Source organism: Camelus ferus, chromosome 5 (genome assembly GCF_009834535.1).
Source record: "Camelus ferus isolate YT-003-E chromosome 5, BCGSAC_Cfer_1.0, whole genome shotgun sequence".
NCBI lineage: Eukaryota > Metazoa > Chordata > Mammalia > Artiodactyla > Camelidae > Camelus > Camelus ferus.
The window spans coordinates 87,884,266-87,908,878 of NC_045700.1; the positions used below are offsets into that span (position 1 = coordinate 87,884,266).

At 40.9% G+C, this 24,613-nt stretch overlaps 1 protein-coding gene across 3 annotated transcripts in view; it reads left to right on the top strand.

Annotated features, from left to right (window-relative positions):
- DAW1 (dynein assembly factor with WD repeats 1) overlaps nucleotides 1-19,332 on the top strand; it is a 39,748-nt gene extending 20,416 nt beyond the window's left edge. For 2 of the 3 annotated variants that reach the window (XM_032480414.1, XM_032480413.1), the window contains exons 7-13: nucleotides 2,674-2,781; nucleotides 4,491-4,597; nucleotides 5,500-5,602; nucleotides 6,398-6,512; nucleotides 14,670-14,746; nucleotides 16,584-16,746; nucleotides 18,922-19,320. In XM_032480414.1, the coding sequence (XP_032336305.1) occupies nucleotides 2,674-2,781; nucleotides 4,491-4,597; nucleotides 5,500-5,602; nucleotides 6,398-6,512; nucleotides 14,670-14,746; nucleotides 16,584-16,746; nucleotides 18,922-18,956 (708 nt within the window). In that variant the 3' untranslated portion in view covers nucleotides 18,957-19,320. Of the gene's footprint in view, nucleotides 1-2,673; nucleotides 2,782-4,490; nucleotides 4,598-5,499; nucleotides 5,603-6,397; nucleotides 6,513-14,669; nucleotides 14,747-16,583; nucleotides 16,747-18,921 lie in introns of all 3 variants that reach the window. The other variant, XM_006183268.3, reaches the window with a different exon arrangement.
- The last annotated feature ends 5,281 nt before the right edge of the window (nucleotides 19,333-24,613 follow it).

Consider the following 24,613-nt stretch of genomic DNA (forward strand, 5'->3'; position numbering starts at 1 on the left):
GCATCACTCCAGTGATTACTTTCTGGGTGCTGACTGTGTGTGCAGCCCTGACTTATGTGCATGCGGTGCCAAATCGAGTCAGAAGTAGTTCTCGGCCTCCAGGAGTTGTGCGGTTTTGCGGGAGTAGAGGTGTCCATGAATTAGCTCAAAGATATGTTGTAGGTGGGCCGGAAGTTGGTGGGGAGTTCAGTGAGGGCACAGAGGGAGCAACCAAGCCTTCTTGGCCAGGAGATGTGTTCAGGAAAGACTCTGCACAGAGGTGGCTCATGCATTCCAGGCATAGGGAGCTGCACCAGCAGATGCCCGGAAGAGGTGTGTAACCATGGTAGATGCTTCAGAAGCCAGGTGGCTCTGGGTGCCCAGAGCAGTGCTTCCCAACCCTCCCTGTGTTGATGCGCACAGAAGGTGCTAATACAGACATGCAAACACTGGGGAGAGCTGCCTGCCCACGGTCAGAGCTGACAGGCAGCAGGGATCCCCAGTGCTGCCCAGCTGACTGGGCTAAACGTGTCAGTGTCTTGGCACACCTGTCACCCTTTGAAGCTAGATCACAGCCTTTGTGTGACTGAAGTGGGGGAGGCAGGAGAAGCCATGTTGTAGATTTATGGCTGGTCTTGAATGCTGCGCTAAGGAATTTGGATTCTATCCTGGAGATATTGACATACTGTTGAGACTTTTCAGCTGGAAGGTGGTGTGGTCAATCTTGCTCTTTGGGAAGACCATTCTTTTGGCAGTGTGGAGAAATGGGGGGGTAATATCAGAAGCATGGGCCCCTGGGGATCCGGTAGCCGTCCAAGCAAAGATGGCAAAAGCCCGTTGTGGGGCTGGTGAGGAGAATGTGAGAGAGGTTAGTGGGTTTGGAGGAATAGATATGAGGCAGGTCGGAAGGTATTTAGGATGATTCCCTGATTCCAGACTCGGGCAACCGACAGTGCCCTTCACCAAGTCCATACAGAAAAGAGAAGCAGGTTTCTTCATGTGACTCACATGTCTGAGACAGAGTGATAAAATCTCCCTGTGTGATGTCCTAGCAGAGGCATCCATTTGGCAGTTGGCTCTTTGGGGCTGAACTGAGCAGTGAGGTGTGGGGAGAAGACATGGGTGTGTGAGTCACGGCATCTGGGTGGCAATAGAAACCACTGAGCAATTGAAATTTCCCAAAGGAAAAGGTAGAATGTGGGGAGGAGACTGAAGATGGAGAAGAGAAACTTCTAAAAGATACAAAAAATAAATAAGAAGAGAGGAAAAGCAGAGCACAGTCAAAGGAGTCCAGAAGGAAGAAAATATGGAGAATCTCATGGAGGTTGAGATGACCAACCAAGCCTCTCGACTGGACATTTATCCAGAGTGGTTCCAGTCGAGTCAGAGTGGAAGATGGGCAAACAGCGAGTGATGATAGACTATTTTCCCAAGGAATTTGGTTGTAAAGGGAAAGAAAGTTAGTTAAAAAAGGGGCACATAGAGTCAAGGGAGAATTTGACTTTTCTGTGGGAGAAGCTGAAGCATATTTTCAGGCCATTGGGAAGGATCTAGTCCAGAGGGAAGGAAACATTGGTGGGCACATATCCACTCAGAGTGCAGAAAAATCAGTGTCTAAAATGGCAAAGGGATGCCTCTGAATGTGAGACTGAAGGAAAGTAAGTGAGGGGCAGGGGAGGAAGCTCCCACCTGACAGGTCAGTATTTCCAGGGAAGTGTTAGGAGGTCAGGTTATCAACTGAGGAGGTGTGAGGATGGGAGAGGGGGCAGGAATGGAGAATGGGAGAAGGTGTTGAGTCAGAGGTGTGTTAAATGAGGTAGAGAATGGTACGGAGGCCACAATTAAGGACAGAAGGCATGAATGAGTAACACTAGTAATCTGCCCTGCTGTCTTCTTAAGCTGCCTTGGATAAGATCCTAGACTAATACAGGTTGTCAGGAGCTTTAAGAAGGGTACAGTTGAAAGACAGGGACTGAGAGTACTGGGGATGCTGGCAGGAGTGATGCTTCCACGTGTCCAGTGAATGGGGGTTGATGGATCAGGAGAAAAGAGAGGGGTCGACATGAGATGGAAGCTGTCCTGCGGTGGGGGCTTGGTAAGGAGGAGAGGAAGCGAAAGTATTGGGAAATTGTAATGAGAGATTGGTGTATTGGTGGTGAATCTTCTAGAGAAGGTGACGGCAAGGTCAGGATGTGGCCATGGGAGTGATTATGGAAAGGAATCCAGGATGGTGGGTCTGGGGGGGGCTGGAGGGATGGCCCACACAAAGGCCACCTGGGATCCAGAAATGAGACTGTGAGCCAATAGCCAAAGTCCTCGGCAAGTGAGGGGGTGTGATTGACAGGACTGTGAAGACAGCAACAAGGAAAGTGGGAGCCGGACAGCATGAATCCCCAAGGAGATGGGCTGTGCTCTTGCTCTTGTTCTTCTGTGGTCTGGCAGTGACTGAGGGCGGCCAGTGCTCCTCGAAGCCTGAGCTGGGTGATGTGGGAGAACAGCAGCCTCTTCTCAAGGAAAGGATGCTTCAGATAGGATGCAGATAGATGGCTACTTGTATTTGTCATTTGCTGCATATTTGTACAAAGAATTAGGCTGAATCTGCGAAGGTAGTTGCATCTTCAAGCTTGTCTGTATTAAAATTATTAAGTTAAAACTCTTACCTTTCTAACATCTCTCCCATTTCTTGTAATTCAGGTGTGTTTATCATTTAATCCTCAAAGTACATTGGTGGCTACTGGAAGTATGGACACAACAGCCAAACTGTGGGACATTCAGAATGGAGAGGAACTGTTCACTTTGACAGTATGTTAATAATGTTAATAACATCAAGCGTTTTACATCTTAATTAGCTGTTCCTTAGGATAAGCCCATTACTTGTGTTTGTTTTTATTTGTATTTTTATAGCAAAGTGAGCTCTAGGTTAGAAGATATTTTTGAGTTTGAGATGATTTTCAGAATGTAGGGAGAGGGTTCCAGCTGGTTTACTGGCTATCCCAAAAGACTTCAATGGGCGTGCTGGGGAGACCAGTCTATAAGCCATACCAACTATTGCTTAAAACCTATCATCACCTACCTGGCTGAAAGCAAAGTAGGTGGAAGTTGGCATTTTTGGAAGCGGCAGGACTGAAGAAACTGGCTCTAAGATTTCCTAAAGGGATGACTGTTAACTCTCTTCCTCTCTAACCTCCAGTCTTAGAAGCCTCCTGTATTACGAGGTCTGAAATACAAGGGGCAAGTGGCAGGAGGTGACAAGACCAAAGGGCACTGCCCGCAGAGTGGATGCTGGTGGTGTATCTCAGCGGGGGTCCCCATCTGCCACCACCGCCACACGTCCAGCACCTTCGTATGACCTGCTGCCCTGCCCTTCTTCCCACCCCAGCCCTAACTACCAAACAGAAAAGGGCGATTCTCTGTTTCCATCAGTGGGAACAGTAGGATGGGAAATCACGTTATCTTAGCCTTTAGAATTATAAATTGATTTTAAAAACAGGACCCATTTTCTCGGAGACCTTTTCCTGAGAAAGTTAAAAAACAAGACTAGAAAAAGAGAGGGAAAGCAGTGTTTAAGCTAACACCAAGAGTTTTTCTTTCTTGAACTGGAGTGCCTGGCTTTGTTAATGTAAGTGTGCTTTCTCTGATCTTAGTTCTCATCAGTTAGTGTGGGCTGTTGCTTCTTCACCACCTCTTCTCTTGGACAGATGTCTAGGAGCCTAGGAAAGCATGCGTCCCGCTCTGCACCCCTGCCTGCCGCCAGGGAATACATTTGGGTGCTCAGAACTTTAATGTTCAGCTTCATTTAACTTTTGTCATTTGGCGTCCACCAGAAATTTAATTTGTAAATGAACTCCTGTGCTGTGAAGAAAAGTAGTTCCATGAATTTACTAGAAGAGGTGGGAAAACAAGGGCCGTATCCAAGCAGGATCTCCTGCGACGGGCTCGCTCCACCCGTGGCCCCATGCGGTTTGGTTCATCAGCCCCAGACTGTATTCCAGTGAAAGTCAGGCCAAATGCCAGATGTTTATTAAATTATCATAAGAATTTTCTTTTTTAAAAAAGTTAGTAACTTTATTTCAGAAGCATTTTGTCTTTGCCCATCACCTATCATTAGCCCATAAAGCATACAGCTCTTCTGAGCATTTCCAAGACAGTATGAAGGAAGCCTTCTGATTTCCTGACATATGTCCTTTTCCTTTCTTTCTTTAAAAACAGCTTTATAGAGTTTGACCTGACTTGCTTCAAGTGTCTAGTAAATTGACAGAATTGTGCAACTATCACCCAAATCCAGTTTTAGAACATTTCCGTTACCCCTCCCCCAGAAGAAACCGTGTTGCTCATTATTTGCAGTCCCTCCCTATTCCCACCCCCAGCCAACTGCTAGTCTCTTTTCTCCCTATAGAATAGCTTTGTCTTTTTTTTTTTTTTAAAGCATTTCCTGTTAGACTATCATGTTATGCATTTGTAGAAGTTGTCTTATCTGCAGGTGCACATGATGAAATCTGCTCTTTTTCTAGGGACATTCAGCTGAAATCATCTCCTTGTCCTTTAACACCTCGGGAAACAGGATCATCACGGGGTCTTTTGATCACACAGTGATAGTGTGGGAGGCTGATAGTGGAAGGTATTCTAATTTTTAAGAGTTTTTCAACCTGAATCAGAAGGTTAGGAAGATAATCTTTGTTATTTATTAGTTTGATGTTAAATCTATTAACTTTGCTTTAGATTCCATAGGAATAAGACACGTTGAAAGCAAATTAATTCATTCTTTAATGATATTTCTGATCCACCAAAAATATGTGCTTCCTTGAAATTCTGAGCATTCAATGCCAAACAATAACATAAAAAGAGGAGGCCAGCAATGGCCTGGTTATATAGCTATTATTTATCCCGTGTACTATATAGTCAAATTTCAATGGCTTGTCATTACGGTAGGCATGGGTATCGTGAATAAAAAAAAAATCATGGTTAATGATCCAAATTTAATTTAGTCCAAGAACTTAAATTTCCTTCCTATTATTTTTGGTTCTAGTTGCTAAGAACTTAACTAAATTAGCCTACTTGTGTTGTAAAACTCCACTCTTGGACTTGTCTGCAGCTTGATAGAGGGGCTAATTATCAGGGGTGCTGATCGAGATAGAAGAAATGGGGGAGAGGAAGGGTCCTCACATGACTGATGGGTACTTTCTGAGCTATGAAGGGGTCTGGTCATCTGGTGTGAAAATACTTCCAGAATTTCAGATTACATTTATTATTTTTTATCCATGCCTTTCTCAAGTGTTGTATTAAGTAATGTTGTTATCTTGGATTATTTAAAATTTAAGTGTATTTCTGTTGAAATGAAGTTAGTAGCCTAGGTGACTCTTTTTGAGCTATAGTAAAGCCATCTTTGTTTGGTCATCACAGATAATATTTCATAAAAACTAAAATTCAGACTCTCACACCAATGGGTTTGACATCATTCTTTGGGCATGTATCCTGAAGTGAGACATTTTTCACCACTGTGAACCATTTCCATTTTTGTAGGAAGGTGTGCACCTTAATCGGGCATTGTGCTGAGATCAGTAGCGCCTTATTCAACTGGGATTGCTCTCTGATATTAACTGGCTCTATGGACAAAACCTGCATGGTGAGCTCAAGAAATCTCTTTGCTTGATAAGTCTTGTGGCTGTACTTTACCCCGTGTCAGGTATTCACTGCAACAAGAACACATTTTAAAGTTGCTTTAAAATGAAGGTAATTTATCAACGATAATTGGTAATTTTTAAATTTCAAGTTTCTGATCCTCCAAATTTGAAGGAATTATGATGTAAAACAGTTTTAATTGATTCAAATGTATTAAGATACCTTCTTTTTTAAAAAAAGCACATTATTTTTGTTTAATGTCCCTCTGTTCATTTATTAAACTTTGATTACAATGAACCTCAACGAGTCTCACCACAATGTTTCCCTGTCTTTAAGTTCCTGCTGCTAACAGCTTGTGCTTTAGAATTATTATTAGATCTATAGATTATATAGCAAATGTATTATAAGCTTAATGTACTTTTCATTTTCTAACAATGTAGTTTCAGATCAAGCTCTTGATCATTTGATGATCTTCATGTGAAAAGAAGACATTTCCAATCCAATCAGTGAAGCATGCATTTTGAGATTTTTTTCTTAATATAGTGGCAGATTTGCCCCACTCATTCTAAATGTCTGTCTTTGGTCTTCTCCATGTCCAGAGTGTGCCTTGTTAGATGGTTGGCTGTGGTCTCTGGTTCTGAATCAAGGTAAAATGAACCAACACGTGAAAATTACACATGTGATTCTGGCCACGTGTATTTTACCAGCCATAAACATGTCATAAAGACTACTTCTGACCATCTTTGCACTTTAGATAGGAAGTCACAGTCTTTGTCTTCTTTTTTTTTTTAAACTGTAGCTGTGGGATGCTACAAATGGAAGGTGTGTGGCAACATTAACAGGCCATGATGATGAAATACTAGACAGCTGTTTTGACTACACTGGAAAGCTTATTGCAACTGCTTCAGCCGATGGCAAGTAATCTGTTTGTACATTTAATTTATGAAGAGATCGATGTTTTGTTTGATAAATAGGTGCAGTTCTACACTATAGGGCATCTCCTTGCTGACCAGCTATGTTAGAAACTACATGTGCCTCATCTCTGTGCTGTCAGTCTATGTCATGACACTATGTCTATATCATATTCTTATTGAAGTGTAGTTGATTTACAATGTTGTGTTAGCTTCAGGTGCACAGCAAAGTGATTCAATTATACATATACACATATGTGTGTTCTTTTTCAGAGTCTTTTCCATTGTGGGTTATTACAAGATATTTAATATAGTTCCCTGTGCAGTACAGTAGGTTTTTGTTATTTATCTGTTTTACATATAGTAGTGTGTATATGTTAATCCCAAACTCCTAATTTATCCCTCCCCTCACCCCTCTCCCCTTTGGTAACCGTAGTTTGTTTTCTATGTCTGTCAGTCTATCGTCTGGGTCATATTCTTGATCATCACATGAGATGCTATTGAATGTCTGCATCGCCTCCTTGACAGCTGCACATGGTGCTAAGCCAGCTCTTATCATCTCCTTTATGACTGTATATAACGGTGTGTCTTGGGTCATCTCCCTGATGATCACGCATTATGCTGCACTGGGTTGTTCCCATCAGTTTGACCACCATCAATAGTGCCATAATAAATCTGCATTGTCTCCTTTATAATCACATTCGCTGCTTTACCATGTCTAGCAAATCTTCACCGTGAACATACATGATTCTATGCTATATATCATCTTCTTGGTTGTCACAATTCTGCACTGTGTGTCATCTCATTGATAACCACGGGCTGGTGCCACACTGTGTGTACCTCAATTCCATGAGGTCCACAAATGATGCTACAACACATCTGTATCATTTCCCTGTTGACCTCATATGCTGTTATATTGTGTCTGTCTCCTCCCTCCAGGACAAATGCTACATTATATCTGCGTCATCTCCTTGAAAGTGACGTATTATGCTGTGCTGTATTTTCATCCACTCCTTTAAAACCATGTTTGATGCTGTCATATTTGCATTATATCCTTGATAACTACTTATGAAGACGTTACAATAGCTGTGTTATTTCTTTGATGACAATACATCACACTGTACTGTGTCTATTCCACCTCCTGGTCGAGTCAGATACTGCATTTTGCATGCATTGTCTTCCTGATGAACAGGTGGCCACAATGTCATCTTCCTGATGACCATGCATGATAATACACTATATTCACATCATCTTCTTAAAAACCATGTGTGATGTTACACTCCACCTGCATCATCCCCTTGATAACCATGTATGATGCAATACTAAGACTCATCTTGCTGACAAATATGGATGATGCTGCCCCGGGACTGCATCATCTCATTAAAAGCCACATGTAATGCTATATGATGTTTTTATCACCTCACTGACAACCATCTGTATTGGAATATTATGTATACATCATGTCCGGGATGTCAATTTATGATACTGAACAATGGGTCATGCTCATGGTAACTATTTATTCCTGACAAGCATGTTAAGACACTACACAATATTTGCATCATTCTCTGACAACCCTGTAATCCACTACAATATGTCTGTATCATATCCTTGATAACCATGTGTGATACTATACAATGTCTGCCTTTTCTCCTTGACAACCACATATGATGCTGCTCTCCATCTATATCATACCCTTGGCAAGCATTTGTGATGTTATGCTAAGTCTATGCCATCTTGTGATAACACACAACCATGCGTGATGCTTTTCCACGAGTCATTATCTTGGTAATAAAGTACCATGCTGCAGTATGTGTTATCTTCCTGAAGACCGCAGATAATGCTACGTCACACTTAGGTCATCCTCTCTGGCAAGACACAGTGGGGCAGTGCAATGCCACTCAGAGCAGCGTGCAATTTAAAACTTAGGAATTGTTTATTTCTGAAAGTTTCCATTTACTATGTTTGGACCACAACTGACTGCAGGTAACCAAAACTTCAGAAAGTGAAACCACAGATGGGGGTTGATGTAAAATGCTACACTGCATTTCCTTCTTCTTGGTAACCAGAAAGTGTGCTATACTATGGGGCAGTTTCCTGGTCACCATGTTTATGCTGTCAGATGTCAGCATCATCTCTTCGAACACTGTGTGGGATGCAGGACTATGATTATATCTTTTTCTTATAACCATGTGTAATGTTGTGCTATTTCAAGGTTACTTGCTGGACAATGACCTCTCAGTATCTACAGTGCCTGATCTCCTTGATAACCATGTATAATGCTGTTCATTTACTAATCTCCTTAACAACAATGTATGATGTTATATGCTGAGTCATCACCCTGATGACAATGTGCAACTCTACTCACTGTGTCACCTCCCTATTCCTGTGCATGATGCTACAATATAGCTTCCTCATTTCTTGATAAGTTCGTGATGCTATACTATGTGTACTTCATCTCCTTAATAACCACCAATAATTTACTGTGATGTTATTATAACTTTGCTCAATTCCAATGAACACCTCGTATGATGCATTACTATGTCTGCTTTATCTCCTTGATAACCACGTAATTCTGAATTGTTTATATATCTTCTCCTTCATATCTGTTTTTTAAAAATTTATTTTCTTTGTTGGGGGGAGGTAATTAGATTTGTTTGTTGATGTGTTTTCTTAATGAAGTTACTGGAATTTGAACCCAGGACCTCGTGCATGCTAGGCATGCCCTCTACCAGTGAGCTATACCCTCCCCCATAACTGTTTATGGTAGTATATTGTGGATTATCTCCAAGAAGAACATATCTGATGCTACATTGTATCTGTTTATGTAATTTTCTTGATATCCATGTGTGATGCTCTAGTATGATGAGTGCAGCATCATCTCTTATTACCACTTATGATGCTGCGCTATGTCTGTATCGACTGTTTGATAACCACCTCTCCTACGATACTGCGTCACGTCCTTTATAACCACGTATGATGTTGTACTATGTGTACCTCATCTCTGTAGAGATCACCTATGTTGCTATAACACGTCTGCATTATCTTCCTGATGATCACGTGTGGCATGGGATTATGTCTGCCTCGTTTCCCTGATTGTGCACGATAATACTTCATGTCCTCCTGATTACCATGCATAATGCTACCTTATAGCAGACTCATCACCTAGGGAGCGACCTATGATGCTGCAATATGTTTTATCATCTCCTTGAAAACAACGTTTGATGCTAAACCATATCTGTCTAATCTGCTTGATGACCACTCAATGCTCAAGTAGATTTTGTTGTACCTTTGGTAACAGTGTATTCCGTCACACCATATCTACACCACCTCCTGACCATTGGTAATATCACACCACGTATATAGCATCTCTTTGACTGGGCGTGGTCCTTCGCTGTGTATGTGTCATCCTCTTGCTCACCACGTATGATAGGACTCTACACCTGCCTAATCTTGTTCTCAAATAAGCACAATGTTACACTATATATGTGCCATCCCTTTATGACCATGTGTAATGCTATCTCTTGTCTGTATAATATCTTTAATAACCGTGCATGACAATATGCATCATATCTCTGATGACCTCATTTATTATGCTATCTTAAAGCCCTTTCATGAGAAGATGCTCTGTTTACCTGTGTCCCATGTGTAATGCTACACTAAATCTAAACCATCTCTGATGACCATGGGTGACACATCAGTGTCTGAGTCATCATTATGATGACCTGTATGCTGCTACACTGTGTCTGTGTCCTCTCAAGACATGTTTGATTCTTCACTGTGTTGTGTCCTCTCTTCAAAATGTACATGATGCCATAGATGTGCACCTCATCTTCCTCTTTACTCTGCATGATCATACACAATGCCTCACCTCCAAGGAATCCATGTATGAAGATACGCTATTTCTGTGTCGTCACATAGCAACCATGTATGATTCTACAGAGTGACTGTGTTTTCTTCCTAATGATCATGTGCAGTGCTACACTATGTCTGTGTCACATCCTTGAAGGCCTTGAATGATGTTACACTGTGGCATCTCCCTGAACCCTCTCATGCTGCTGCACTTTGTCCCCATTATTTAATGATGCAATGCAAGAATCTATACTGTATCTCTTACTACTTTGAAATCTACATAAGGTTCCATATCGTATGTCGACACCATCTCCTTGAGAATGTTAAATGATGCTATAGTATATGTCATTTCCAGAGTAAACACCTACGATACTACTCGTGGTTTGAGTCAGCTTCTTGATAACCGTGTATGAAGCTATACTATGTCTCAGCTCCTTACAGCCATCAATCACGACATGGTATAATCATTTCTGTCAACCATCGGGTTGGCACATTGTGCTTCACAACGTGCCATATACCTGATAAGCATATAAATGCTACATTGTGACTGCTTCCTCCTTCTGATAACCACGTTACCTTATGCTGCCGTCTGCGTCGTGTCCTTGAACATGCTTTATGATATTATGCTAGAGTTCACCTCACTGAGGACAGTGTATGACACCGTACTATGTCTGTGTCATCTTCTTGAAAAATTACATATTATGATATATTACCTCTGCATTAGTGTCCAACTATTCTTGATGTTCCACAATGTCAGTCACATTTCTGATGAATACATGTGACATTTAAATAGCTTTGTCATCACCTCGACGACCATGTACGACACAACAGTATGTTTTCCTTATCCCACTGGTGACCATGTGTGATGCTGTGCTGTATCTGTGTCATCACTATAAAAACCGAATCTGATGCCACAGTCTGTCTAATCATCTCCTTGACAACGTCTGGTTGTATACTTTCCATCATTTTCTTGATAATAACAAATGAAGTTATACTATGTGTACATCATTTTCTATAATTATATATGCTGCTGTTCTGTGAGTTACCTCACTGATAACACTATATGATGCCACAAGATGTCTGTCGTCACCTTGACAACCATATACGGTGCAACACTGTATATGCACAATCTGCTTGGCAAGCACATGGGATGCTATGTTATGACTGCATTATCTCTCTGATATCTATGTATGATATTTAAATTAAGGTTTTTTTCTCTTTGATAATCCCACATTATGAATGTGCACGTTATCTCCTTGAAAACTAAGTGTAATGCTCTATACTGTGTCTATATCATTTCCTTGACAACCATGTGGAGTGCTATCATATTTTGCATCATCTCCTAGACAACTGAGTATGATTATATAGTCTGTTTCATATCCATGATGGCCATGTGTGGTGCTGCAATATATCTGTCATCTGTCAATGACCACATATGTTACTGCACCGTGTATGTGCTGTCTCCCTGTAGTCCACAGATGACTATACACTGTCTCCATTGTCTCCTTGATGGCATGTGTGATGCTACACTATGTCTTTTCATCTCCTTGAGAACCACACATCATAGTGGCTGCATTATCTCTTTGAAATCCGCACACAATGCACACTGTGTCTACATCAACATTCTGACTCCCTTGTATGATCCTATATTACATCTGGATCATCTTATTGATGGTCATGTATGATGCTAAACTAGGCCTGTCTCATCTCCTTGATTCTAAACTATGTCTATGTCATCTTATCAATAATGTATGACACTCTACTGTGTCTGGATCATCTCCCTGATGAACACGTATGAGGCCACACTCTGTCTGCATCACCTTCCTGATGACCACATTTGACCCTATACTATGTCTGTGCCATCTCCCTCATGACCATGCATGATGCCACCCCGTGTCCACGTCATCTCTGTGATGACCACACACGACACCGTATCTGTGGCCCCCACCATGAATGCATATCATTCTACTCTATGACTGAGTCATGGTCCTGGCGCCATGAGGAAGCCTCCACTCTTACTCAGAGTCTAAGTCATCCCTCTGGGAATCACATATGATGCTGCACACGTGTTTACCTCTCTTGATGACCATATGTGACTCTACATCGTGCTTCGGTAAATTCCTTAACAGCTGTTTAAGAAATTCTGGCAAAAATGGGATGCTATTTCCAGGCATGACTTGTTCACTTGTTCTTTGCCTGTATTTGCTCCTTGTGACCAACGTACTTCCAAGTAGTTACACACCCTTTGTGTTACAACCAGCTTTTGAATTTTGCCAGTGATTCATTTTAATTACATGGTCTTTATTTAATTGTCTCCCCTTTAAAAATTATATTCTCATGCTTGTTCTCTTACTCACTAGGACTTTTCAGTTAATCCTTTGATCACGCATACATGTTCTTTTTATATCCTGCAACATAACACCCTGAATCTGGAGAATTTTAGTTTTTTAAAGTAACCACTAACTTTTTCATCTTCTCACAGATCTTGGCTTTTCAAAATCATCCCTCAACCACTAGTTAATCTGCCCTTTTCATTTTAAAACCATTATTATTTACACACAAACAAAAAAAACCTATATATATGGAGTGCCTGCTTTGTGCCAGGAATTGTTTTAGGAACATAGGCTACATCAATGAACAAAAGAGACAGGACTCTGTTCTCTCATGGTGGAGGGGGAGACAATGAACAATCACACACGTGTGTTTTATACAGAGTACTAGATGATATAGAATGCTGGATTATATGGACTAAGTATATGGAATATTAGGAGTTGGCCAGTGCTTTGCTGGGAGAAGCAAGCAGGCTCGAGGATCAGAATGCTGAGGGATGGATGAGAATAAAGCTTAAGTCCAGTTCTAGTTTTGTCTTCTCTGTTGTCTGTTATTTCCCCGATGTCGTGATTCTGCTCTTCTCTCATTCGGTAACACATTACTTCCCCACCAAAATCTTTCTTTCTTTTGGTTTGTTTTGTAACCCTCTTCTCATTCTGTGCCTCCTAAGAAGTCCTGATGTTTGGAGCAACCTTTTTTCCTTCATCTCTAGTCTTTGCTCCTCATTCTCTTCTTAAAATTTGATCTCATTTACTGGAATTAGTAGCCTGTGCAGCTACACATCTGTTTCTTTATATGTGTCACTTTTTCATCCTCGTTGGAATTACTCCCAAGGCTGAATTTTTTTTTTTTTTGGTGTCTTATTCCTATTTCTATCTTTTAAAAGTTACAACTTCAGGCTATCTTATTTTTGTGTTTTCTGGGCTTTTGTAAAATTTAAAGTATTAATCTATGCTGGATATTTTTGTCTTATTGACAAACTCTTAAAACAAGCGGGTCACTTTCCTTTAAAACTTTTGGAATCCAACTAAGTAGAAAGTGTTATATTTTTAGTCATGCTAATTCTAGAAAGCAACTTTTGTCTACTTCCCCATGAAGCTGACATTGTCAGAAAGGTAAGTAAAAAATTTTATTAAGGTATGTTGCTTTTCTCCAGATGAAAATGAAGTAACCAAAACTCCCTGTCCTTACTAATTTTACCTTGATGTGATGCTGTAATTCGTGATGAGAAGTCATCCTTCACCTGGCCAGATATATTTTAATTTTTTTTCCTGACAACGATTTCACGGCTTCTGTTTTTCTCCTTCTATGCTTATTTAACTCGTCTATTCTTTAAATCTAAGAAAATGTATATACTACTTCATCCACCTGTTCATCCATCCATCCATCCCTCCATCCGTCTGTCTGTCCATCCGTCCATCTATCCATCCATCTTACATCTGTTTATTAAGTGTATACTACGAGCTTGGCACTTCTGGGCACTGGAGCTATAACAGGGAACAAACCGTTATATTAACCCTTTCTGTTGAAAAGTTCTTGTTCTTTGTTCATTGAGTGGTGCCTGCTGTTCCTTCTGAGGAAGGCCTCTCAGAGCTTCTGTGACCCTAGACTCATATTTAGTGTATGATGTTAGTCTTGCTTATCTCATCATTGGCCTCTCAAAACTTGTTTTAATTTCCTTTTTTTGCCTTCAAAATTTTCTTCTTTCTGGATTCCTGTCCTCCCACCTCTGCCTACCTTGGAACCCAGTATCTCTTCTAATAACCTCGAGGCTAACAGGATGCTCCTCTTCACCCTCTTCTGCAGTGAAGCCAGCTTGCATTTCTGGTATTCAGGGGCTGGCTCTCGCCGCAGGCAAGAAGACAAACTTAGCCCTGCGTTTGTGGGTCAGAGGGATAGATATCTAGGTAATTCAAGGCATGTGGCTCAAAGTTCTGTATTTCAGATGAATTTATATATATCTCTACTCCTCTCAAAAAGGAACAGCAAGAGTTTTCAGTGTAGCCACAAGAAAATGCATTACCAAATTGGAAGGCCATGAAGGCGAAATTTCAAAGGTGAGTTGTTTTTTCATTTGGAGCAATTTGTTTTGTTTTCAAAAAATAGGCAGCGTGCTTAGTATAAATAGGTCTGTTGACACCAAGGGTACTAAGGTTTGTTCAGTTATCTCATTCTTTCTAAAATCAGTTACCTAAGGATTTTATTTTTTAAATGTGTCCTCAAACTCCACATAATAAATGATTTCTGAAACCCTTTATAAAGTATAAAACACCACTCTCCTCAGCCATAAGCAAAAGGTTCAGTTAGCTAAAAATACTTATTAAAGTCATTAAGAAGCTGATGCTTTCCCTGGTTCAGGTAAACACGCAAATTTGTGTTATGCAAACAGTATGCTGTGCAGCAGATATCAAGAGTCCTTTAGATTAGATGCAAATGAGGAAGCGTTTCCTGGACATACTTAACCCTTCCCAAAGTTAAAAATGACCTATTCTGAGCTGGAAGCTGTAGTTTAGGATTTTATATAAACTCCTCCCAAAAGCTTATCTACAGAGCAGGGCTGTCCAGTAAGTGATCGAAGGTTTCATGTGTCCTCTAAACACTGTAGAGAAGGCTGAACCGGTGACTCTCACTTCCCAGCTCAGCCCAATTCCTTGGTCTCGTACCTGAGATCAGATTTGCTCCTTCCTTGGAAAACATAAGCTTGATGGTTTCAGGTCTCTGCAGGCTCCCCCTGGACCCTGGGACCATCCCCTGTTGTGCCCTCTCCCCACCTCCTGCCTCACACCTGCTGTTGGCAGCCGTTGCCCTCGTGCGCATCAGGGTTGGTCTCTGGGGCAGAGCACATCGTCTTCACAGGCTGGGAGGCCGGGGGACTGGCGGGAAGAGGGGTGTGGTGTGTGGACGTGGGAGACAGGCGGAGGAGAGAACCCGGGCCATGACTCTAAGAGTCTGACATGTCACACTCAGCACGTTGTTGGGTGTGTATAAATAGAAACAATTCTCAAACTCCATTGTTATTGCATTTTATGCTTGTTAATGACATGTTACTTATTGAAGGTGCCATCCTGTAGTGGCATTTCTGTGGGGTGCCAGGCTAAGGCATTCATCCATTCATTCATTCATTCATTCAGCCAATGCTTTTTGAGAGCTTCCACTGTGCTAGGCATTGTGCTAGGCCCTAGTGACTCTGTGATGAAAAAGATGTAGCTTGTGCCCTGCCCTCATCAGACCTTCAGTCACAGAGGAAGTGGCCCAAATCGTTGTCTTCTGATGACTTAGAAAAGGTTACAAGCATGATGACCAGAGGGACTGAGGACTGACTGTTTCCTTTTGCTGCGCAGATGCCATGTGGCAATGCCTGGCCAGGGGGGACACATTTATGGAAAGTGCTGTACTTAAGTAGCAATAGACCAAAAGGCCTCTCTTACAGACCCCGACATTCTGTGGGGTAGACTGAAAGAAGACTGCCGTGCTTTTGATTACAGAAAGCTGGGGTGCAGAAGTGGCATCGAAGTTTGAGTATGAAGACGCTTGACCCGTTGTGCTCTCATCCGCACAAGGGCCCCGTCTCTTTGTCTGCATGGAGAGATTTACATCAAAAGTCTTTGGAAAGAAGCCGGGTGGGGAACACTCAAATTATAAGGGAGCTTTGGGCTTTAACCTTAGGATTTTGTGTGAGGGGTAGGCAATCAACCTTTACCATCTAGATTTTAATTTTCATGTATTAGTCCCTGCAATTTATTTTTCCCATCCTGAAGGAACCATTCTCGGTAAGAATAAACATCAGGCTGGGAAGTTGACAGGGACTTAGTAACGTCCCCTTTTTGCTGATTAAAAATATACTGGAAGTCAAGGTGTACCAACCTGTGATAATTATTTTTTCTTTACTGTTAGATCTCTTTTAACCCCCAAGGGAGCCGTCTTCTCACTGGCAGCTCTGACAAAACGGCCAGAATCTGGGATGCTCAGACTGGGCAGTGCCTCCAGGTTCTCGAGGGGCACACTGATGAGATTTTCTCATGCGCTTTCAACTATAAAGGCGACATAATCATTACAGGTAGGAGAGAAATAAATACCGTCTACTCAGTTTTCCTTTTAAATTGGCTTTTAGAGTTCCTAAGCTGAATACCTAAAGGAGTCCAGCCCCACCCCCACCCCTCTTCCAGGGTCCCTGGCTCATCTAGTGTCTTCCACATCCATTAGTTAATTTTAGTTGCATTGCAGACCCACAGGAGTGAGCTCTGCCGCCGACTGCAAGGCTCTGTGAATTCTGAAATCTCAGTTGCTCCAGACAAAGTAAGAATTTGGTAGCTACCTTAGGTTTGCTACATTTCCTCAGGCACCATCGATCCAATGGTTAACATCCAGTTGATGATGGTTAGCGTTAATGACTAAAATAAGCCAGGACCTGAGTTCTCCGCAGTGGGATTTACAGCCCAGTAGAGATTTATTCTTTCAGCAAAATTGTTTCTTCCTTGGATGTCCCCTCATAACACATTAATATTTGGGGAATAGGACACATATTGAGCATTTTTTCAACCGTTAATTTATGGTGAGTTAACTATTTTAGAAACATTTTATAAGAATTGGATTGAGAACAGGTTAATTTAGGTTGTGGAAAGAGGAGAAAATGAAGGAATGTGGTATAATGATAGGGCGGTGCCTCTGGAGGAAAGCCTGGCAGGGAGTGGGGAGCCACAGTGGCGTGGGGTAGGGATGCCCTCAGAGGGCGTGGAGGAGAGACTCTGCCTCGCTCTCAGTGATTCTCATTGTCTGAGAGAATTTTTAAATTGCTTAACTGGTCTAATAAGGTAAACATCACATGCACAAAGTTGGCTTATAGGTTGTTTGATTCGGTAGCTTCCTGGTCACATAACTTCAGAGGTGTTGAGAATAATCTCCTTTTTTCTAAAACACCTCCCCTTTCTACCTAATTGTGGATAATTTCTAAAATTACAGATTACTTTCTTTGGATTTTACTATCTACAAGCGTTACTAAAATGTAGGTACTCCGGAGGCAATGCCACAATAAATAGTGTCAAATCCCTCCCCATGATGGGGAAAGAGGTGGGAGGCTGTGACGGAAACCACAGAAGCTGGGGCTGGTCTATCAGAGGACCAGCCTCTCCTAGTGCACGCGGTTCACACTAAGCCAGGCCGGCTCTGCAGCCACGGAAGACCCTGGGGAGTTTAGGGAGGGAGTGTTAGTTGTTTGTGCCTTGTTTTGGTGCCGGCCCTTCGATTCCTGGGCTCTATTAAGATATTGTTGATTTATTTAGTTCATCCCAAAGCACCAAAGCGCTGAATACTGGCCCACTAGATGACAGCGCTTCTGAGAGTGGGGGGTGACACTTCTGCCTTGCCATCAGCAGAGAGCCCTGTCTGCATTGATCTGCCCTATTTTCTTGGCGGTCCCCAGTGTGATGAGCTGCATGCATTTTTCAGTGGATTGCCTGAGGCTTTAGCATCGCAAAATGGAGGAAAACTGTCTGGTGCGGTCCTCACATTTTCAAAAATATGAGGTGCCTTTGGGAGGAATGTGCGGTTTTCACAGGCTTTGTGCAGCCCCCACACTTCTTGTATGGATGTCCCATGCCAGGCCCCTGCAGCTGAGAGAACCAGCAGCGCCCAGCACTGCTCCCTGCCAGGGCTGTCATTTCCACAGACAGTGTGAGTGGTGTCCCTCGGGGAGGAGGGTACCACGGCTGCTCTGGAAGAGTGTCTGTCACAGGCATGGGGAGGGCAGGAGGATGCAAGACTCACATTTGACTGATGACAAGAAAACTCTACTGACATTTTGAAATATTCCAAAATGAACTATGCTGCCTACTCATAAGCCAATCACTCAAGCCAGGAGGTGTTCAAAGTCAGTGTATTTCCACTTGGTGGTGATGTCTGAGGTTGGGGGGACAGCAGTGAGCAGAGGGATGGCTACTGTGGTTGCATTCTTAGGTCCTCTCCCATTCTCCCGTTCCAAGATGGCATGAATCTTGCTGGTGTGAGTAGAAGGTGAGCTTGCCCAATTTATAACTGACGTGCGAAAAAAAAAGAAAAAAGAAAGATTCATGCTCTCCGAATGCCCAAGGTGCCGAGGGGCTCTGTAGCTGGGTGCTGAGAATCTAGCACATTAAGTGCATTGATCATCAACAATGACCTAGAAAATGTCATCCTGTAAAAAGAGAGGGAGTTAAATGATAAAGAAGAAATAACTTTGTGAAATTTGCCTTATTAGGCAGCAAGGATAATACCTGCAGGATATGGCGCTGACTGAGGACAGCCTGGGGTGAGGAACCACGGTCTTCAAGAGCTGGGCTTCACCGACGGCCAGCAAGCTATTTTGATATTTTCTATAGTTTCTCTTTTTCCACAAGTCAACCATTTATACACTGTCCTCAGTTTCACAGATATGACCATTAAAGCAGTGAAGTTACATCATTTCTTGCTATTATTTGATGGAGATGACAAAAACGAGTATACACTCTGGCAAATGTCGCTGGTTATTTTAAATTTGTTTTATCTCTTGATGGCATCACGATACTGATGAATGCAACCAGAGTAGTTTAACAGTGTGTCTCCTAGATTCTACTTGGAAGGCTGTTATTATCATTTCTATTGAATAAAGGTTTCGGAGTAAATTTCTTTGTGTTGCATGATGTGTGTTTTCTTCCTTGTGATGAGAATTTTTAAGATCTACTCTTTCAACAACTTTCAGACACGCAGTACGTTTTATTAACTATAGTCACCATGCTGTACATTTCACCCCATGATTTATTTATTTTATAACCAGGATTTTGTGCCTTTTGACCCCCTTCACTCACTTTGCTCATCTCCCAGCCCCTGACTCTGGCAATCAATACGTCCTCTGTATCTATGAGTTCTACATTTTGTTTTTTAGATTCCACATATAAGTAAGATGATATAGTATTTATCTTTCTGTCTGACATTTTACTTAACCAAATGCCCTCAGAGACCATCCATGTTGAGGCAGATGGCAAGATTTCTTTTTTATGGCTGAATAATATTCCATCATTGTCTCCCAATATCATTAAGATTTCTTTTTTTATGGCTGAATAATATGTCAGTATTTTTTCTTCTTTATCCTTTTATCCATTGATGGACACAGGTTTTTTTCCATGTCTCAGCTATTATAAATAATGTTGCAATGAACATAAGTTAATGTTTTCATTTCCTGTGGATAAATACCCAGAAGTGAAATTACTGAATTATATAGTAATTCTATTTTCATATTTTTTGAGGAAACTCCATACTGTTTCCCATAGTGCCTATACCAGTTTACATTCTAAGCTTTTCAGAGGGACATATATGTTTGGAATTTGATTACAAATTTTATTATTTATTTAGGTATTTTACTTTTTTGCAGCTCAGAATGAGAGAGGCAAAATCGTAATAGAAGCTTAATCTTCTTTCCCTCATATTCAAGAATATATCTACCCTTCCCTCCTTTAGAAAAAAAAAATTGAGACACACTCAATAAAATTAGGGAAGCATATAGGGAAAATAAAATGGGTCTTATTTAATAGCAAATATACTCCGGATTGATGGCTGGGCTGTAAGAAAATGAACACAGGTTTTTCGCGAAGGAAAAGTTAAACAGAATAGACATTCAAACTATTGAATTTAAAAATTTGGGTGGAAGACAGTTGAGGTACCAGGGGAATCATCCTGATGCTGAAATACTAAAAAAAAAAAAAGGTTTTTAAAAGGCTTTTCTATGTAAAAATGCCACAATGCATTTTAAAAATGAATGTTCAGAGATAAAGCACAATATAAAACCAGTGACGCCTGACTCCAGAGCAAGAGAATGCATGAGATTCTCATGGAATTGTTTTCTTAATATTAAAAGTCATCAGTGTGGCTGAGTGCTTATTGTGTATCAGACACTGCCAAACCTTGGACATAGATCATCTCATTTAATGCTCCTAGCAGCTGTTACCAAGCAGATGACAGCCTTGATTATAAACTGAGGAAGGTGCATTCGGTGCTGAAGTTGGTTTTAGAGCCCAGGGATCACACCCGTTACACTCCGTTCCTCAGTGAAGACGGCTTAATTATGGGAGAAGAGTGTCAGATGATCAGTAGGAAGGCTTGGGGGCGAGAATTACTTCCCTGATCGTCTATGGATGTCTAGTTCTCAAGAAGGGAAAAAATAAAACAAAAGCAAAACAAAATACAAAAACTTCAGTTCAGGAAGGGAGGAAGTTCAGAGATGGTGAGGCCAAGGGGAGCCTGGATTAGAGGAAACTGGGCCAAATTTTAGCTGCTACTTTGAAAATTCTAAAGCAGCAGCAGGCACTGACTTTTTCTATATATTGAGTGGCTTTAAGGAAGGCGGCAATACTATTTTGTTACATCACTCAAAAGAGTCAGCCAACGTGTGGTCGTGGAGATGATCCTATGTCTTAAAACAGACGAATTTAGGTGAAGCCTTTGGCCAGAAAATGACTTATTCCTCTAATTTTTATGTTTCGAGGAATTCTTTCTTTGTAGAATGTTTATGAAGGGTTCCACGTATCCCAAACTACTTAAAAAAATTAGTGTTTACCTGAGGTCGTAGGAAAACTGCTCATATGTTGCTGGGTGTTAGTCTCAGCTTGTTGACAGTGATGCTACAGGCTCGGATGCCTGGGAGACTTACCTGAGCCCCTGTGACCTGTGGGGAGTCCCCACAGACACTTCCCCACCCAGAGACAGCGTGGTGGCTGGCCTGGCCCTTGTGGTTGTTGTTATAAGGTAATAAGAAGCACCTCGGCAACAACCATTAGGGAACTTTGGAAAAATGAAGAGGTTGTTACCCACAAGTCCTTTCTCAAGGGCCACAGAGGAGTAGGGGGAGAGGGTGTGGACTTGGGTCTCTGCCTTTACCGGGGTCAAGGGTGGGAAGCCTGGGGTTTCACGGGTTCGCATGCTATTGGTGAATTTAAAACATGAGTGTTTTAATTAGGATGCAGGAATTAGGACACAGGAAGGGAAGAATCAGGGTCACTGGAGTGGTCCGTTATCTAGGTCACCCAGGGCTTCCTAAAAAGGGCATTTAATCAAGATAGGTGTCTTTGAAATGGATGCCACAGTAATCAGAAGCTTATTGCCAGGCATTTCCACTACGTGTACCCACTTTATTTCTGTCTGGAGTGCTGTAGGGAGTAGTGAAATGTGTGTGGGGTTTGGAGTCAGATTGCCTGTGTGTATATTGTCATTCCAACTCTTAATTCTTGGGCAAGTTACCATTCTGTCTCAGGTTTCTCGTCTGGAAGGTGGTGATGATAACCGTTCTTCTTTTGAGGATTAGGAATGCCTGGCACATAGCAGCATGAAGATAAATGTTTGCTATCATCACGATCGACAGCTTAGCAGTCATCTTTAAAATAACTGCACTTCATACATGAACATATTTTCCAGGAGAGAACACAGTGCTGTCTATTCAGAAATCATAGTTGAAATATGACTCAATGTATTAAAGGTATCTTAGGGAGATACCTTTTTTGTCAATTAAATTAAAATTTAAGAGCCCTGGGATAGTTTTGCTTTTAAAGATCTTTCTGTTAAACAGAGGAGCTGAGATGTTTCATGAGGAAGGTCATCAGTATAGATGATTATGGTCTAATCTATTCTTGTATATTTAACTTTCATACAGGATGTTATGGATGTGAATTGTCCTCATAAAAATGGAATATCTTTTCTAACTACTTGTATTTCTCTCAACTTATATTATAGTAGCTCATGATTTAGCATAATGTCTGATTTAAAGACAAAATAAGTGTTTTTGAACTAAACAATGCTTTTTATCCAAAACAGAGTCCCAATTCCTTGTGATCTGGTAATTTTAAATTCACACTTTTCCTAGCAATTATATTGTAATAGATTAGAAATGCCCCCCAAACATTACAGATAATAAATGAGAAATTAAAAATAATAGTTTTTGGAAATCTAAAGAGCAAGGGCTCAGACTCTCAGTATCCACATTTGGAGGCTGAAAAGGTGGATACAGTGACGATCCAGGAGCTTCGTTTTGTAATAGAGTGGCCAGTGGGAAGTTGCAAAAGCAGGCTGTTCGTTCTCAAGTGGAAGTTTCACTCCTCTGTGAACAATAGCCACAGTAAGGGCGGTCCCCACTTATTATTATTGTGATGTTCATTTCAAAAACACGGGGTGTCGACAGCAATCTTTCTAAGACAATGGGAAAAAAAAGCTAAAGCCATGAGTGTATAAAACATTCTTTAAATGTGTATTTGTTTAATTGCTTAACAGAATTGTCTGATTTTAATATAATGATACATATAAAATGAAGTATTTGAAAAAAAATTAAAAGGTTTAGAAAACAGAGCAAAAGAGACCACAAAGGTCTATTTAAAAATTCTCATATTACACAAATTGAGTTAATTTTAATGAAATTGATGTTTTATTCAGTGAATATAATTAATGAGTAACACTATATGGCTTGTTTCCCTTGTGATTCATATAACTGCGGTTCTGACGCTGGGCAGTTCTCTGTCATTATTTATTACAATGGGCTGCGTTTTAAAGGGTAATTTGTTGTATCCAAGGTAGTAATTTTTGACTTATTGGTACAATCAGCCTAGTGGCAGATTCTGAGCCATGTTATTTTTTTCCTTCCCTCACATTAGAACACGTTTTTCACTCTTAAGTATGGGCCAGTTCTACCCTGGTGAAAAAGAATATAGATTCTAACAGAAAAGTTTCATCTCCACAGCTGTGCTCATTCTGGGGAAGTCCTGGATCCCAGTTAGGTCAGATTATGGTTGGTCATTACATGACTCATGGGCATCACGACCTACTCTCTGCTACTTGGCAAGCTCCATCTTTTATGTTGTTAATTGTTCTTGATTTAAAAATCAGTATTGAGATTCCTTAAAAATTTAAACAAAATTACGATATGACCCCACAATTCCACTCCTAGATATACACTCAAAGAATTGAAAACTGGTACTTAAGGACATGTACATGCTGTAGTCATAACAGCTCACAACAGCTCAAATGTCCACCAATGGTGCATAGATAAACAAATCGTGATGTGTCTATACAATGGAATATTATTCAGCCAATAAAATGAGTGAAATACTGATGCATGTCATAATATGGGGGAACCTTGAAAACCAAAACATTATGCTAAGGGAAAGTAGCCAGATACAAAAGGTCACATGTTGTGTGATTTCATTTATATGAAATATCCAGAATAGGTAAATCCATAGAGAGGGAATGTTGATTGGTGCTTGCCAGAGATGGAGGTGGGGACTGGAGAGCAACTGCTTAATGGGTACAGCGTTTCCTTTTGGGATGATGAAAATATTTTGGAATTAGAGATGCCGATTGCACAGCACTGTGAATATAGTAAATGCTAATGAATCATTCACTAGAAAACGGTTAATTTTATGTTATGTGAATTTCACCTCAGTAAAAAAACTTGAGTGCTCAATCCATTTTTACAGTCTTTTGCAAGTGATAAGTGGTCAATTTTCACGGTTTTCACACCATAATACACTTGGTATTTGCCTTTCAGAAGCATATTATTTAACAGGAAATCAAACTTTGATCTCATGGGAAAAAAGACCTAAGCCATACATAGTTGGGTTGTGTCTTTCAACAATTCTTTATTATCTCTGCAATATCACTCTAGGAGATATGTTTGCAAAGAACTTTATTAGTTTCTTTGATTGGAAAGCAGGCTATAAAAGCTTGAGAATTTCTTTCTTTCTTTCTTTTGAACAAAGTACACTTTTGAGGGCATGACTTAGTTTCTGATGTTTTTTTGTGATTAGTACAACTGACATCTGAAATAAAAAATAAAACCTAATGGATGAAATCATTGAATGATGACAGAAAAACACTCAACTGCTGTAGCATAAAATCTGAACTGGAAAAGGAGTTGTATCAATGCTCTCAAAATT